At 44.8% G+C, this 18,503-nt stretch overlaps 1 protein-coding gene across 1 annotated transcript in view; it reads right to left on the bottom strand.

The window, feature by feature from the left end:
- VPS13D (vacuolar protein sorting 13 homolog D) overlaps positions 1-18,503 on the bottom strand; it is a 299,465-nt gene that overhangs the window by 90,603 nt on the left and 190,359 nt on the right. Inside the window, exons 58-59 of the mRNA XM_019639700.1 lie at positions 17,667-17,801; positions 16,325-16,492 (exon numbers count right to left, since the gene is read on the bottom strand). Of these exons, the coding sequence (XP_019495245.1) occupies positions 16,325-16,492; positions 17,667-17,801 (303 nt within the window). The remainder of the gene's footprint in view (positions 1-16,324; positions 16,493-17,666; positions 17,802-18,503) is intronic.

Here is an 18,503-nt window from a genome sequence, read left to right on the forward strand (position 1 = left end):
GTTATGAATCGTAATGTAAATATCTTTTTGTTTTCCGATGTTCTTAGGCGACCCCTGTGAAAGGGTCGTTCGACCCCCAAAGGGGTCAGGACCCATAGGTTGAGAACCACTGGTCTACATGGAGGCACTATTAGGTTAATTGGAGATGCTGGAGGCAGTCCATGGCTTAGTATAATACTAAATGGAGTCACTCTGTGGCTGGGTTTGCAAGCTACCTGCTGTGAACAGGTCATGATTTGGTTTTAGCTCTAATTATATAAAAAGCAAGTCAGGTTTGTTTTCTTCCCCCCAGGGGAGTGTGTGGGGGGCTGTTTTGTTGATTTTGTTTTGGCCCCCTCTGTGAAAAGTGTAACTGTTCTACCTATACATATACAAATACTTGGAAAAAGTTTAATAGGTAACATTTGGTATAGGCAGATATGGTCATATCATGACAATAATATTAGGTTTAAAAAGTAAAAACTTCAGTTAGGTATCTTCTTTAAATTCACTTAGAATTGGTAAGGGGAGAGGAGAGGAAACAAAGAGGCAGGCAGGCCGGCCTCTTCCTGAGCAGGCCAGCGGATGGAGAGGCAGGTGGCGTGCTCTTTGGTCCTGGGGCTGCAGCTCCACACCTGAGCCCCCGATGGGGCTGCCCCCCCGTGTGCCCGCCTGTCCTCCCCATTTCCTGTCCACATGGCGACATCTTAAACTTCAAGATTCAGCCCAGGGGCTCCTCCCTCTGTGCCAGCCTTCCGTGCCCTGTCCCTTAGTGCCCCACGGGACCTGCAGACTTCTGTCCTGGCACCTGGGACACTTCCCTGCAAGCATTTGCTGACAGGACCTTCTCCGGTGCTGGGTTGTGACCCTGAGAAGGGGAGACCTTTGATTCCTGTGTGCTTCCCCTGCACCCAGCACAGAGCCAGGCTTTTTTTTTTTTTTAGATTTTATTGGGGAATTCGGGGAGGGGAACAGACAAGTTGCTGTCCTTTTGTTCTTCAGTCTAGTTGTGGAGGACATCACTTCACTAGCCCATGCTGGTATTGTGATCAATGCACTCTTCTTGGCAGAGGCAGATCGGTCGCCGGCCACTGGACGGCTGCTCACAGCGGCTCACGGCAGCCCACGCCGGCTGCCAGCCACTCACAGTAGCTCACGGCAGCCCACGGCAGCCTACGCCATCGCCGGCCACTTGCAGCAGCCCAGCTCCAGATCGAGCTGTTGTTCGCCATCTTAGCTGTAGAGGGCGCAGCGTCACTGGCCCTCATATGTGGGATCCGAACCTGGGCCCTGCTGCTCAGAGCTGGCGCTCCTAAGCCAACTCTCAACCAACGCGCCGCTCGGCAGGCCCAGAGCCGGGCTTTTTTAATTGCCCACATACAGCTGGGACCTTATTGTGTAGACACAATAAACAACAGATTTGGTAACATGAGGTTAGGCTTTCTGCGCCTAAGTCTATATTTAGCCAGTGCTCATGTGGCACTAGAACAAGGTTGAACTGCCCTAACCAGCTGTGTGGGACAGAGCGTTTCCTAAGTCTTGGCCCCACGTTTTCGCTTGGACAGCAGAGTACCTACAAAGAGCTAACTGTACAACAGAGGGTACTACAGGAAAGGAGTTAAAGCTGTGACTCGAACTTTCTGCACCCCCTCGAGAATGCAACCTGAAATGGTTAATTTCTGCCCGTGTGACACTGCAGGAGGACCCGGGAATGAGGCCTATGACACAGGGCGCAGCTTTGGCTGGGGCAAGAACGAGTGTGGGCTCCGGATCAGAGAACCCAGGTTCCTACCCCGGCTCTCTTCATAGCCCTGGGCAAGGCACTTCATCTCCCTGAACCTCAATGTCCTGTGTATAAAGGGGGCCTGGGCCAGCAGGGTCACGGTGAGGGCTAAGCACGTCAACCCATGTGAAACTCAGATAGTACCCGGCACAGGGTGAAGCAGTATATCGATCAATATTAGCTGGTTCCGTGTTTAGAGATACCCATTTAGCTACTAGCTCAAATTCAAAGCTCCCTTCAACTGTGGGGTCAGTATCAGTGTCCATCCCATGTTTCTGTACCGAATACTGAGGAATGAAGATGAACATAATTAACATTTTTAACGATTAAAGTAAGACCACACTAACACATGCCACACGGTGGCCTTAATTATTACTCCACTGCAGCTTTTGCACACACTGCACAGTGAACAAGCCTCCTAGTCAGCTTTGACAGTGGATTATGTGAGACAAAAGGCAAGGAAATACAAAATTAACATTGTGGTTACTCCTTATCAGAACATAGACAAAGCCTGATACGCCAACAGTCGGGAATGAAGGAAACAGGTTGTTGGCCTCTGATTGGAATTTCCTAGGATTGTTACCATGTAGTACAAGATTAATCCGAGAGCTTCTTTGCACACAGTACGCTTATGTGAAATGTATCAGAAATGATACAGCAGGGGCTGTGGGTTTGTGTGAGAACAAAACTGCTTTTAAGAAATGTATCGTTACCAGGCTGATTAAGAAAATGCCACAGATTTAAAGTACCCTGGGTCTATAAATAAGCTAGTGTACTGCTTGTTGGGGGTGGGGGTGGGGAACCTTCAGGCTAAATAAACAAAAGAGCAGGTAGACCAAACATAGTCAGGTGGCTTCTTTTCTGAAGTGGGTGTGGCCGTCAGACCAATCATGCGAGTACAACACAGCATTTTCAAGATAATGCATGCTTTGACATTTGAAGCCATAACACCACACCACGACCACCTCGGCAACGAAAATTTAAGAGTTTATTTAACCCTCCCAGAAGTACCCTCTACAGCTGGCATGCGGATTTCCCAAGCAAAGGGAAAAAACCTAAAACATATCACAGGTAGGTACTGACTGCCCGGATGTGTCAATGGGGGCAAAGGGGTGAAAGTCAAGAAGCTGACCTATAGTATTCCAAGAACTGGATGTCTCCAGGGAAAATGGGACAAAATAAGTCTTTGATGATATATGTAATTCCATAAAAGTAGCAGCTAAAACCAATACAGCATCAGGCTGAATGAATGACTATTTACGATTAGAGATAACCAGATGTTTAGACTCTTTTATTTGTTTTCTTCTGTGATGAAAGAGAGAATAAAGAATGTGCTGGAAATTTGGAGAATGTGCTCCCCCCCATCTCCCTCCTCCTCCTCCTCCTCCTCCTCTATAAAAAGCCTTTAATTAGCTCCCATCCTCTCCTGACCTGGGCTCCCTAATCCATTCTGACACCAGCCTGCTGGCCTGTTGGCAGTAGGGTTCCCCAGGGTCTCGGTGCAGCCCGATGAGCGGCTCCCAGCAGACCCCCGCCGCTCTTATCTCCTGCACATGCCTGATGAGTTTGGTATCTTCCCTCCCAGCCCTCCTGGGAAGCCGCCCCAGCAGGTGCCCATTGGCACTAGTTTTGTGTTACAGGCCTGAATGAATGATCCCCGCAGGAGCTGCCGACTGTTTTCACAGACACAGAAGGCAGTCAAAAGTCCACCGCGTGAACTTGGAATGACCCCAGCTGCAGAGTCACTGGCGGGTTCATCGGGAGGGCAGGCACGCTTTATTAAACAACTAATACTCTTCACAGATAACTTTCCGAAAAAGCAAAAGTGTTAACTCTTTGCAATCTTGCTCCGACAAGCAAGCAGAGGGGCTTCCCTTTGTGACTGAGGGTTTGAATCCAAATGAGGATTCTGAGACAGAAAGCTGGTGATTTCCTCTGGCCTGGAGAAGGGTCAGGACTCAGTTACCATTCGGTCTGCTGCTTGGTTAAAAGTGTTCCAGATTAAAGTAAACAGACAAAAGCAAAGGTTTCAGGCACCTGTTCTAGCAAGGACAGTGACAGCCCAAAGCCAGGCCAACCCCACGGCCATGTCAGAAGAGCGGGGGCCCAGTCTCCCCTGGGACACACCGGACAGAAAAGGATCACCAGGCTGTGAAGAAAGCAATTGCTCCAACTCCCATCACCTATCGATCGGGGTCAGCGTGGAACTCATTTTGTTCACAGCAGCCAGAGGCAGCACAGTTAGTTCGTTTTTGAAGGAGGATTCAGAAAAGGCACAAGTTCAGATCAAAGTGTTTTTATAACCGTGTTCTCTCAGGCTTGCTGGACAGTGGGTACTGAGCGTGCCCACTCCTGCAGTGACCACCCAGAGGAATGGCAGGCGGCCATTTCTTCCCTGGGTTAGAATCAGCACCAAAGATCCCCTATTTCCTTTCTTTCTCGCTCCTAACTCACAGGCTTTAGAAGGAATGCAATGACAATAGTCATAACTAATGACATGCATATAAATGTAGGAACATTAGGAGAAATTTTAAAAATTCCACTTCATCAACAAAGTTACATGAATTTTGGCATCGACCAGAGACTATGCTATGTGTCTATCAAAGCTGTTATCTTACCCGTCTCACCAGCTGCCCTCTGAACATCATTATGAAGGGCCTCCCTATTTATTTGGGGGAAGGTCTTGTTTTGTTTTCAGAGCGGGTACAATCTTGCCTGGGTTTATTCATCAGGTGAAAACCTGCTAAAGGACGTGAGGTGCTTTCATGGAGCTATACCCCCCCACACACACACCCGTTCAGGTGAGCTGACCTTCATCCAAACACATTGCTTCTGCTCAACAAGGACGTGAGGGCTTTCTAAACACCGTGCCCAGTGCCTGGGGGCAAACACACCAACATGAACATGGCTTGGTCCCTTGTCCTCAGGAGCTCAGTCTAGTGTGGAGACAGACGTATATGCTGGTAAGATCAACATAAAGGATGCTGAGGAAATGGACACGTCAGGGCTGTGGCCCTGCCACTCTCCCCCGAAAAGGACAAGAGGCAGGTACCATGGCTGCCACTCCGTCTCAAGGACAACACCAGGTTTGTAGCCAGGAGGCCTGTGTTTGAGAGCTGGCCCTGCGAGTCACTGGCTGGGAGAACCTTACTGGGTTCTCCATCTGTAATTTGAGAGGGTGAAAAGCTGACCTTCAAGTTCTTTCCCAGATCTGTGCCCTGAGAGTGTCCGCGAAAGTGTCAGATTGTGTTGAGGGTCTAGACTGGGCAGAGCTGGCTTTGCCACGTTCAGCTGGAAAACGTGAGAAGAGGCTTAGGAAAACCTCTCTTAGGAAGACATAGGGCTTAACGGAAAGGCAGAAGTTAGAAAGTTAAAACGAGGCTTCTCACAGAACCCATTTTTTAAAAATATAAAACTGAAGTCAGACGCTGTTCACTGTTGTTTTATCTTTTAAAGAAAAACCGGTGGCAAGTTCTTGCTTGTGTTTAGTCCTAAGAATTTTCCTCTCTGCACACAGCTTGCGCATTGAGAGACCTGTTTGTCTTGCTAATTGACCTCTAAACAACTGTCCTGTAGCAATCCTACGAACTTGACTTGCTGATGCGACTGGACGCAGAGTCCACACAGGCAGGTAGCACCCAGAAACAGGCTGAGAACAGCTGTCTGGCTTTGCCCCTTTTTTTGCTTCTCAAGACGGTGAGAGTGGAGATTTGCAAGTCCGAATGAGATTTCAAAATTGACCATTCACACAACCTAGTGTGGGTTCCAGGAAAGTGAGGCCCTCTCTTGGAAGTGAGGCTTCTTCACAGCTGTCTCCCCACATCAGAAAGCCCCTCTGGCAGGAAAAGCAGGGGGCTGAGAGCAGTGAGGCCGAGGTGCCAACCCTAGGTGCCAACACTGACTGCACGGTTTTGGCAAAACCACTCAACCTGCGGGACTGAATTTCCCATCACTACAAGGGAAGTGACCATCACACCTGCCCTGCTGGCCCCCATGGGGACGTTGCAAGGTTAGATTATCTCGCAGACCTGAAAGTGCTTTAATTCCTGAGGGAAATGGGTGCTTTCTTGAATCTATGGGAGAGAGCCCGGGGTCCTCGCCCTCCCTACAGCTCCCTGGTGATCCTCTAGGACTCAATTACCTCTGCTGTGCCTCAATTTCTTCTTCTGTCAAGTACAAACAATCATAATTGCACTCTTTATAAGTTGGTGAAAATCAAGTAATAACAGGAGTATGCTACAAAGGTTAAATTTCTATAAAACTCTAAGGAGCTATCAGTTCTTGTTTTATAACTAACAGGCATCATCCTTGCCAATTTGCAAGTTACCAATAAAGAGATAATAATCCCACTGGCCACAATATCCTGCTTTGAAACGATACAAAGGCAACAAAGCTGAAGCAATGGGCTGTTTTTGGAAGCACATTCGGCTTAGTTTTCATTTCAGTGCAAACACTGAACGTTATTGCTTCCAAACCAATGTGTTGTTATATAAATTCAATAGCTTGCAGGAAATGTTTACTTAAATATTTTCCTCTAGTGAAGCAGGCAGATATTTCCCATAAATATTATTTTAATTCATTAGATTAAGAGAGACTGGGTCCCCCCCGCTCCCCCGCCAACAGTTTCCCAAGGCTTCGTGCTACCTTAAGCAGAGGCTGGGCCTAGTCCAGCAACGCATGCCTGTCCTCATTCGATCTAGGCCAGCACCTTAGGCCCGAGTGATGGGGGGGCGGAGGAGAAGAAACAGGATCCTAAGTCAACAGTTTTTTCCTTGCTATACATATAGCATGGTTTTTGGACATCAATCAGCTTACAAATATGTTTGGGAGGAAAGTCATGAACTTTTTAAAAGTTTTTATTTCACATAAAAACCGTACAATAGTTAGACAATAAAAAAAATCCAGCAGGCATGTCACTTATTTAATAACTATTCGTTGAATGTAGACCATGTGAAAACACTACACTGGCTAGAGGAGAGCCCATGTGGCTACAACCTGCATCACTTCAATTTTTTTTTTTTTTTACAGCAAATATTTATGGTTAGTCACAGGGGAAATTGGCAAGAAATGAAGACAGATAAAATCTTTGCCTTCCAGGAGCATGAAGTCTACTTTGGGATGCAAATAAATAAACAGACAATTGTATCACACATTTCATCTCAGCCGGCCTCATCCTTAAGGAACAGAATCAAGTGTTCTTAGATCCCAGGTGCAAAGCTTATTCTCTCTGCGCTAGGATTACTCACAAGTACTTCTAGTCTGACTTACCTGTTCCACATCCCTCAAAAATACATATACATATTCTCAAAGTAAGTATATATACTTACTTTCCTAACTATCTGCCACAGGACTTAGCACCTAATTGACAATGATAGATGTTTGCTGAATGGACGTTTGAGACATGGGCACAAATGGTTATTATTTTCCAAGGGAAAATGTGGTCACATGGTGCCCTGGGAACTCAGAGTGGAGAGACTCTCATAGGGCGTTTGGGTTGGACCTTCCGAAGGTAGAGCCATTTGGCCAGAGATGGGGAGGAGGGCATTCCAAACAGAGGTAACATTATGAGCAGAAGAGCAAAGGTGAGAGAGAACTGAGGAAACAGGAAGGTTGGAGCTGATCTCCACCTCCTCGTGTGCCTATCTAGGAGATGTCCTTGTCCCTAGAAATGGCATAGAAAGGCTTCCCCGCTGGTATTTAGAAGGAAAAAGCGCCATCTTTCCCATTTGTCTGTCTGAGGGAAGGGTGGTGTGCCTCTGCTATTCTTTACTGACCAACTGTGCCTCCCGCTCACCACTTCAGGACATGCTAAGCCTCCCTTAAGAGTTCGGCCTAGACACATCGTCATTGGCTGTGAGGAAAGCCAAGGCAAAGCCAGGCTCCCCCCTCTGGAAGTAACTTCCTTTTCGACAGGGTCTCTTTTATGGGGGAATTACCTCTCATCTCCAACAATGTAGAAATTACTTAACGTTCAGATATAAGCCTAACATTTTCTCCCTACCATCCTCCACTCCACAAAAAAACTCTACTTCAAGAATTGTTCTCATCACATGTTCTGTTTGTGAGAGCCCAAATCCACGATTCCCAAATATTTCACATAAAAAGCACCATGGTTAGTAACTAGTTCAATAGGCCTCCAAAATGAAAAGATACATTTTTCTTCACCTCTGTTCTCTGAAACCCACTCTGCAGGGAAAGACATGAAAACAAGGCTCAGACAACACTGACAATAGAAAACCCACATCTAACATGTGGAGATCATCAGCTACTATAGTATCAGGTAAGATTCAAGAAGTACTGTCCGGCAATGTTCTAGCAGTCAGGAGACCAAGGAAGCAGTCTAAAGCTCTACCACCACCTGTGTGGCCATCTTGGGCAAGCTATTTACTTCCACTGGGACGCATTTTATATCTGCAAGATTGTGGTGGTGATCGCCACCACCACCACCGCCACCTGCCTGGTTTCAGGCTTACAGAAAGGATCACCGATACAGAGATGCTTCATCAACAACTAAGAATCACGACAAATATAAAGTGATATTATTATTATTATTCCAAAGAGGAATGATTAAATGCTACTAAGTTCATCTTACTACTCCTTTCTTCCAAGAATCAAACCACAGAATAGGTCAATAGAACTAACCATAAAACTCTCAGGAAACACTGTCCCCAATGTTCCCATCTGGCTTCTTAACTCAAACAATAGAATCACTGAGCATCCGAAAGCCAATTTGCCAACAGAATTCAGAGACAAAAACATCTCTACAAAATATGAAAAGCTGTACTGTAGGCAAAGGGGAGGTAAGAAAGAAAGAAAAGGACTATTAAAATAAGTTTATTTTGGGCTGGCCGAGTGGCTCAGTTGGTTAAGAGTTGACTTAAGAGCGTGAGCTCTGAGCAACAGGGCTGCCGGTTCGATTCCCACATGGGCCAGTGACGCTGCACCCGAGCTGAGCTGCCACTGAGCTGCCAACAGGTGGCAGGATGGCTCAGCTGGTGTAACAACACGAGATTAGGGATTCCCAGATAATAAAGATTAATTCAGAAAGCCTAGAAATCAGTTGGAAAATCCTAAGGTCCAAGGCAGATGAGTTAAAGTTGGGAACAAATGGAAAACTGTTTGAGCTTCACTTTTAAAGGGTGTTTTGTGTTTTTGCTTCTTTACAATGTTATGGGTTTGGAAGAGAATTATATACGAGAAGCTGCACTGTGTGGAGAGAAAATATACAGGCAGACTCCCAAATTTATTTTTTTCCAAAATTTCTGGCTCCAACACTCACTCATTGTAACTGACCATTCTGAGTCTCGTTTCTTCTCACCTGTGAAATGGAGATAATACCTCCTTCCTTGTGGGGTACATAGGAGAATTAAGCTCCTCGTCCATACCTGACATGCGGTAGTCAATAAATGATGGCTGTATTATCCACATCCCTTTTTGATTTTTAAGGATGATATTGACCAAGGATTCCTCTTTCTCCTAAGAAAACACTTGGATTTAGCTTTTCTTCAAAACGGAAGGAGACTTACAGAGACAATTATAGGGGAGAAAGAAGGAAAATAGAAAGGACCTTGCAAACAGAGTGAGTGTTTTGACCTTTTACTGCCAAGAATTAGAATTTGATTTGCCCTTCAATGTTTACAAAATTGGGTTATATAGTTCACCTCAAGTTGGTCACAATTTTTCAAAAAAAGGCCAGATTACTGATACGAATAATATTAAAATACCACATCCCTGGGGTAACCAGCCAACCTAAGAAAGCTTGACTATATTATTCTTTTCCTCCCCGTGTTTATGCCAGGGTAGAAAACGACTACATTTGGAGGAACACAGATATTTCCTGTCTCTTCCATTTAGCAACTGAATATACTTTCCCACCCGACGGACTACAGTTTTGGAAGATAAAGTGAATTCCTCTGAAACATGAGGTGTTCAGTCTAAGAAGATTAAGGACCTGATTCTTAACTGAACTACTATTAGGAAATAAAGAAAAGTTTTAAGCTTCTCAGTCTTGCTGTTTCAAAAACAGAGCTTCAATGGTGGTATCGTTTCCCTGCTACTTGACTTCGGGCTGTGGAGCTGCCTGATTAGGGTGGGAAGAGGGGACAGCCAAACCCCGTCTGCTGAGCTCCTTCGTGAGTGACGCTGCTGAACAGGGTGGGTGGGAACTGCCCGGGAATCCCGGTCACTCATGTGACTTTCGTGCTACCTCCCAACTTCTACCCCACCCTTCCCTGCCCAGCGCACTTCCAATTCCCACAGATATTTGAGACTTGACCAAGTTAGGATGGGTCACCGAGGGGTCATGCGGCATCTAAAATTTGCCTCTAACCAAGAAGACCTCAGACGAAGGGAATCATTTTAGTTAGTATTCAAGGTTATCAGAGGAAAATAAAACAAAAATTCCGTTGCCAAGAATTTGAGTCATTTCTCTATATACAACAACTTGAAGGCACCTCCTTTTGGCTGGAAAAGAAATCCCTTGGGGGACTTATTTAGGATCAAAGTCTTTTTGAAAATAGAAAACTCTACATTCTCTAAGGGACAGATCACTGTCTGACGTGAATTTCATTTAACCTAAAGTTTTGTGCCAACTTAAATACACTAAAACCCTGATGCTTAGAAGAAGGCATTCACCTATTACTTGCTTATAGGTACATGGAAAAGCTATTATGGGGATAATCAGCTCAACTATAAAATGGAGCAGTCATACATAATGACAAAAACAGATACAAGTCATAAATTGCCTTTTCCCCTTCAGAATCCATGCAGGCAGGCACGCAGTACATTCTTTTGTGCAAAGATAAAACATTTGCCTTGACTAAACAGGACTTTTAGTCTTGTTTGAGCCTTTAAATATATTGCCTACAAAACAAACACAAACAAATGCTGTTTCTTAACAAAAGGCAGATGGACCCCTTGCCCTCACAAGGTCGCAGTATGTGGCTATGGGGATGGCTAATGGCAGGGGGTGGCTGAGGGTCTCTGGGACGGGGACGCTGGATCGCGGCTATGCCCCAGATCTGGTTTCTTGGGCACAAAGGGCCAGTGAAAGGTCCTCTTGGAAGGGAAGCAGCTTCTCTGCACACTGTACCCCAGAGAGAGACGAAAGAAATGGAACAAATTATTATCTGAAGTCCTAGCTAGGTTTTCTACCGAACAATCGAAACAGTCTCAATTTCTATTTCTCTTTCTCACTTAGCTCGCTTGTATTTACCTTCAGACAGTTTTCCTAAAAGTTATCAAAGTCCATTGTGAGACTAGGCAGGGCTTTATGCTTGTTTGCTTTTTGTTTTTCTGGTTGTTGCTTTTATTTTTTAATATTATAGAGGCACATCTAGAACAAAGCAAACACTTAGCAATACATATCTCAAAAGTATAACCAGAAATGACAGTCAAGACACTAACTAGTGCAGAAGATCAGGGCTTGTTTCTGCAGTTACTTGTTGACCTTGGGCAGGACACCTTACCTCTCTAGGCCTCAGTTTCTTCATTTACATAATGGGGCTAATGCTGCCTATCGCATCTATTGACCAGGTAATTTTTATGATCAAATGATATCACATGAGTAAAGCCATGTTTGCAGTCATCAAGGTTCTATAAAGAACCTCTGTGCCTCTAAAGGAGAAGGTGACGCTCATGACCGATCTAACATGAGAAGGACCACGGCCACAACTATTTCCTGGGGGCCTGCTTTGTGACACAGATGATGGGTAGTAGTCACCTTACCAGCTAACAAAGTGATGTCAAATCATGAGCTTCTGGTGGGAAGTTAGCGGTAATAGTACCTCTATAGTACCTGGAAGAAAGGCTTATATACACAAAGGAAAAACATTATGTGGCAAAAAAACAAGGCCTTTAGAATTAGCTAGACTTGGTTTCAAATCCATCCCTGTCATTTCCAGTTCTGTGATCCTGAAAAAATTACTGAACTTCTCCAAGTCTCAGTTTCCTAGTTTGAGAATAGAGATGAACATACGTAAGGCAATGCAAGTATGTAAATGGTCTACCCCAAGGCCAGACAAACAGACGGTGTTCAATAAATGTTTCTAAATTAGTGCACGTTCCATAATGAAGCGGGCGTTTTAACCCTGCTCATACGTCGTTTTCCTACTAATGCTGTTTGCACCAAAAAATAATATAAAACTCCTAGGTCTTTATTTAGTTCATAACAAACAAAACTAATTTAAAACAATAAAACAATGGCTAAAACTATATAGACTAAGAAGTACTGATGAAAACACCAAAAGAAAACTCCTAGCTCCTTGACAAAAAAATCTAAGATCTGCAGTATTTGAGCTGGGAAATTTGGGCTTATTATTATAGAAATAAATGCCATACAGCAAAAGATAAAGAAATAAACCTACCATACCACTACAAAAAAGTTATCAGTAAAATTAACATGTAGCAAATAATGAACCGTGAATTCTAATTTCCATGAACAACTGACCTTGATGAAAATAATTTCAGTTAAAAACAGGGAAAATTATTAAAATATCTGCATTCATAATCATAGAATAAAAACATAGCTGGGATCAAAAAAGTTCTCGGGATCAAAAGAGTCCTATGCTGCCTTGATAATGACACAAAGAGAAAATGGAAAGTAGGACAGAGCAGAGCAGAGGTCCCATTAGTGATGATCAAAAGTGCTGCTCTCTGCCTTGCTGGAAGAAATTAAGTATACTGTTGGCTTTCCTCCCTTAGGAAGACCAGGTGACAGCTGTGCAGAGCAAACACTTGAGTTTCTGCAGGGGCAGAAAAGGGAATGGGATCATTTGCTCTATTGTTAACATCTGAGATTTTCTTAGTTTGAAAAGAACTTGGTTTTTTTTTTTTTTTTGAGAATAACGATGTAATTTTCCTGTAAGTGTATGAAAATATTACACAATAATTACAGACAGAAGGGAAATTGGAGTCTACATAAGAGGGAATTCGTTCAATGGGCGTCTCCCCAGTTCTCTGGCTTTGAAAGAGGTTAGAGGGTCTTGCAGATATTCATGTGACTCCCAACTAGGGAAAATTCGTGCTGCAGAGAGAAACCTGTTCCTCTGACATGGTTTTGAGGTTTAAAACACTGTGCTTTTCTGAAGTAGATCATATTCCAAGAAAGGATTCCAGGCGCGATCGACTTGCCATGGCCTTAGCAACAGGATCAGGTCTTTGAGGTTCTACTCAAAGGGTTGGAGTTCCTTTGCAAAGATCCAGACAAGGGAGTGATGGAACTGAGGCCCACAGCACGATGGCTAATCCCTAAATCATATCATCTTAGATCTGGAATCCACACGCTGATTTCTGGGGGTTTGGGGATGAGACGGATAAGAGAAATGAAGGGGATACCAAGGGCATAGGTCATTTCCTACTTATATTTCTTTGAGGCTAACAGTAAATAAACTAAATACTGGTTGAAAATGTAATGAGAAATTCCAGAAGTGGGTATGATAGACCGAAATAAAAAACATGCTGTGAAGAACTCACACCTATCCACAGACAACTAAGACCTGCAGTCTATCACCCTCTCAGGTGACAGAATGAATTCCTTTCTAACTTCCCACTGGGTTTTCACAGACTTCATCTCTTCTGCTCCTCAGGTCACTGGGACAGGGAAAATTACTCCCACCTTTTCATAGGTGGAGAAAAAAAACCCCTCAAGGTTAACAGAGGAAAAGATTAAAGGGAGGAAGGCGGCTGGAACTCGAGTATACTGATACCAGCCCCAAGCTCCTCTCCACACACAACCCTACGTCTATGACAATGACATAGTCTTTTGGGAGGTATGAACCTCTCTGAGAATCCAACAAAAACTTTAGATCCTTGCTCCAGAAAAATCAACATATATGTGATATTTAGAATTAATTACAGGAGGTTTAGGGAGCTCTCCGCTCTACCCACAGCCCATCGAACCAAAGTGAAAGCCCCTTGTCTGTGCAGCCAGGTGGGGCAGGCTGGTGGGGCTCAGGCAGGGCAGCTCTGTCTTCTCTGACCCTTTTCTTTAATCACTGGAACTTAGGCACTCTTTAAAGGAATACTTCCCACAGGCCAACAGTTGATTATTGTGGTCATTTGCACTTCCTTAAACTCCTCTTGTGTACACAGAAAAGCAAACAAAACATTCCCCCAAAGCAACATTAAAGATCTGATTTCAACCCACAAAACTACAAGAAAATGGAGATCTTTAGCAGAATCACAGATAACCCGAATGGGTCTTGAGTCGATTGACCTGGCTTTTGGAGCTACCATTTCCAACAGGACGTGGTAATTTTAAGGTTGTTTTCTTGTCTTAGAGACATATAGACTATTTTTTATAACACATCCAGGGGTCTTGGTATCAAAATAAATTACACAGTAATTTCTCTGAGTAGCAACCTAGGGGCCAATACTGATTAGCTTACTAAAGGCAAGACAAATACATGACAGGACCCCAGCTGCCTGCAGAGCAGGCTTCCCATTTGAGGCTTTGGGTCCTGGAAAGCAGTTCCTTTATGCACATCCAACAGCAATATAAAGCATGACATCCAATAAAAGGCATGATCATTGTCACCTAGGCCTTCAGACAGATTTGGGAGCGACGGTAGGGGTAAAAAGCATTCTGCCCTTTCTTTCAGCTTAAGTTATATTCTCATGCTTCAAAAACAGTTTTCCAGGGGAAACAGAAGAACCAGAAAACGAACGAGGCTTCAGTAAATAAGGGAGAATAACAGAGGGCCAACCCTTTTCATCAGGATGCTGCAGAGAAACTCTGGAGCAACCCACACGAGGGCCCATCTGCGAAGAGGTCACAGGCGAGTTTCCAACTTGCTTCTTCTCATCCAGGTTACCTATGGAGGGTTCCTAACAGCCAGACTGGCCCGATGGACTCTGCGTCTCCCACGCTCCATGCCTGAGACCCTCCTCCGCTAGACTGCAACACACTGGCTTTCATTTCAAGCGCATAAATGGTTCCCTGGTGGCTGAAGTCTTAACATTTTACACGATGCAAATATAAGAGTCAAAGTGAAGACCAGTTTCTCCTGTTCAAGTCTATAGTTTTCAAAGTTTTCGTAGCATCCTATCTCATTTTATTCTCACAGGAAGCCTGTACATAGGTGCATTTCTATTCTAGGTTGAGTAAAACATAAGTGCATATATTCCTCAAATTAAGGAAAAGCCCGGGGGTACGAAAACAAAACAGGAAGTACGAAACCAAGGAGACTTGCAAGGTTAATTAGAATTTAATCATGTTAAATAAAATATTTAAACTGAGTATTTATAACTAAATATTTAAGTGCATCTGTTTACATCAAGTTTAGTGGCTAAAAGAACTGTGAGGAAACTGTGCCACGACTGATGTTTTGTTGCCGTCAGGGCTGAGTGGGGGTCCACGGGCAGCGGAAGGAATGACTCGGCAAAAATGTGCGAGCGAGCTCAGACTTTGAACCTGACTGTTTCCAAACCATGATTTAGAAAGTCTCTGTTGCCTCTGCCTTTCTCCCTTTCTCCGCAAGTAAGAGGGTTGCCAAGTTTGAACCACAAGGCAAACTGTACCTTTTGGTCTGGTTTAATATACAACTATAGTATTGAAAACACTGATCTGACTAAAGAACCATCAGCTCTAGAAAACAGTCTAGACAACAGGAATAAATCCCCAGCTTCCGCACGTTACTATCAAGAGTGCCGTACAATACAGATACGCTATCAACTCCACTCTTAGCTGCCCTTCAAGATGGATTTCTGTGTGGCACCATTCAAGTCTCTCTGGTAAAGCCATGTTTACATCCTGGTGGCCGAGTGCACAAGTGGACCTAGGATTTCACTACGACCAATGCTCTGCAGCAAACAGGCAGAGCGCACAAGTGCTCTTTCAAAGCCGGCTCACTCGTGAAAGGTCAATCCCTAGAAGAAGCTGTTAGGAGGCTGAGCTGGCAGGAGGGGAGGGAAGCAGAGGCCTTGAGCGCCCTCCGAATGCAGTCAAACAGCCGCCGCCCCAGCCCGGCCCAGCCCCGCCCCTCTTCCAGCTTCACACATGAAACCAGCTCCTGCCAAACAGTAAACTGCAGAACAACAAACTACCCACCAAACAAGAGGCCAACGGGCAAAAACGCCACCCAGACAGCAAGACACAGGAGAACTGCACCCCTGTCCCTCGCTGCTGGGTTCAGATGACCTACAGGGCTGCTTCGTTCTGGAAGGCTGGATCTCAGTTTGGACTGCATCCTGTAAGCCACGGGGAACAACTGCAGGATTTTGGGCAGGAGAACGGCACGCTCAAATTCTACGTTTTAAGGAGAGAGTCCATTCTGGCGGCACTGTGAAGGATGTGGTGCCGTGCAGGGGGTCCGGAGGCGATCGCAGTGGCCCGCGGAAGAGATAGAGAGCCTGGACCAAGGCAGCGGCGAGCAAAAAAGAGGGAGCTATTTTAGAGGTGCACTCAGCGGGCGGGGCGCCAGGTTATCAGGGGTGAGCGGAAGGCAGGGCATGCGTCCAACGGAGCCAAGGCCGTGGAGGACACTTCTCACAACCTAGGAGATACCACGGAAATTACAGAAACATAAAGGACTCACGCGGGTGATGACCATGGAATTTCCTTACCTTGGCAGCCGAGTTTGATACTCCATGTGTAACATTTCTGATAAGGCCTCCAACGTTTCCATACTTTATCAGTCCAGTCACCCCTTCAGAAACGTCATTCAGAAGCCCCATGGGGTTGCCCAGAAAATCCACTGATCCCAGGATCCGCGCTGCTTGACTGAGGAGTTCCTGTCGAGGGCGGGGCAGGGGTACAAGAAGGAAAGCAGCACCTGTTAGCTCTGCAGGTAGCAGATAGCGTCCCGAGGACAACGGTGGGACACCCATCTTGTCCTCCATTCCCATCAACACCAGCAACTGCCTTTGAATTCTCATCACGGCAAGCTCCTCTCCTTTCGTGAGCTCCACCTAACTCTCTCCCAATGCACAGATCCCAGGGGCTGCTTTCATACTCTCTTAAATACACTTCAAAGCCATGTACAATAGAAGAAGGAAAAAAGGTACGAATCAGAAAAGATTCTTTGCAAATATTTATTACTATATACATGATGCTCTCCTTTCCGTAGTTCTAACAAATAGGGATTGGTCAGCAGCAGGGAGAGTTAGAAAAGGAAAGTAGGAGGGGCGGGAAGATTTGGGGTTCCCTCATAACCTGTGGAGGGGCTGGGGCATAAAGAGGGCGCGTTCAGACCTCTTAGTAACCCTCCACTTCGTGTACCTCCACTGCCTGACCAGGGTCCAGTGATACCTCCATATACTCCTTACAGGTCAGTGGAAATATCACCAAGTAGGAAAGGCAAGGAGGGAAAGAAAGAAGCAAAGGATGGAGTTAGGACAAAGGAGGGAGAAAAGGAAGCAAGAATAGGATATATTTTTATGTTCACAGCTAATAAATTTCATACAATCTTGACCTATTTATTCATTGAGGAATATGCCTTGACTTTGTATTTTGGTCTTCGCAGTCTGCATAATACAAAATGGAAAACATCCAACATGACTTAAAAGAAAAAAATTTAAGTTCATCTCTAGGGCAGGATCCCCTAGGCTTTAAGAACATTAGTGTGGTTGTTGAACGTAGGCCCGTGCCTGGTAAATAAAGAGTTCACAGTCTTCTCTGTTGTCATGAAAGCATCAGTTACATCCTTAAAAGTTGTGACAAATCTAGTGGAAGCCCCTGAGACTAGTTCTGAGGGACAACACTCACGGCTCATAAATCAAATGCACTGTTTCAGGATTTTCATGATGTGTATGGGCTCACGGGCTGTGACCTGATCCATACCTCAACAATCAGAGCTGAAATGTTTAACTGGGCTCAACAGTAAGGGCTTAGTAACCAAAATCCACAAACAACTAAAACGAACATTCTGCTAATGCTCCAACCCGTAAGTTCTTCTCCAAAGCTCACCTCCTGGAAATGTTTCAGGATATCATTGATGATGAACTCCTTGGTCTCATAGGGATGCACCCGAGTGAATGGATCCAGATTAATCACAGCATCTTCAAACCGAATCAGTGGAAACCCCAAGGTACTCTTTAGGGCCTAGTTAGGGAAGAAAGGAAATGCCATGCTTTAGCCATATGCTTCCAGGGGACTCTAACTGTGGATTCCATGACAGTTACAAGTCATGTCAACTTTCCCATGAGAGTTGGGGTTTTGATCTTTATAAACAAGGATTTTCCCTGTAATTATAAAAGTAAAATATGAGGAAATACATATACATATATATAATCATCCACAGTAACATATATCACACAGAAATAAACACTACTGGCTTCACAGCATAAGTCTTTCTGATCTGTTTTGTACCTACGTTTATCGTGGTTTACTTTTCGATTGAAGTATACCGCGCACGCAGAACGGTGCGCTAATCAAGTGCACAGGTCAACGACCAGCAACGTGAGCACAACCATGGAACCACCATCCAGACCAGCAAGTACATTATTGTCCCATCGTGGAGGCGTCCCCTCCCCATTCGCAGACCCCCAGTCACTCATTACTTCCTCTTCCCCTAAGTAACCACGATTCTACTTCTATCACCACAAATTAGTTTTTCCTGCTTTGAATTTTATAGAAATAAAATCATCGGGCTGTACGTTGTTATGTGTGGCTTCTTACAGTCAACGTTAAGTTTGTGAGATTCACTAGGCTGTTCCATAGAGTGGCAGTTTCTTAATTTGTATTGCTATATCGTATTCCAATATAAAACGCTATTTAACCACTGCTGTTGATGAACAGTTGTGT

Source organism: Hipposideros armiger, unplaced genomic scaffold, assembly GCF_001890085.2.
Source record: "Hipposideros armiger isolate ML-2016 unplaced genomic scaffold, ASM189008v1 scaffold_46, whole genome shotgun sequence".
NCBI classification, from domain to species: Eukaryota; Metazoa; Chordata; class Mammalia; order Chiroptera; family Hipposideridae; genus Hipposideros; species Hipposideros armiger.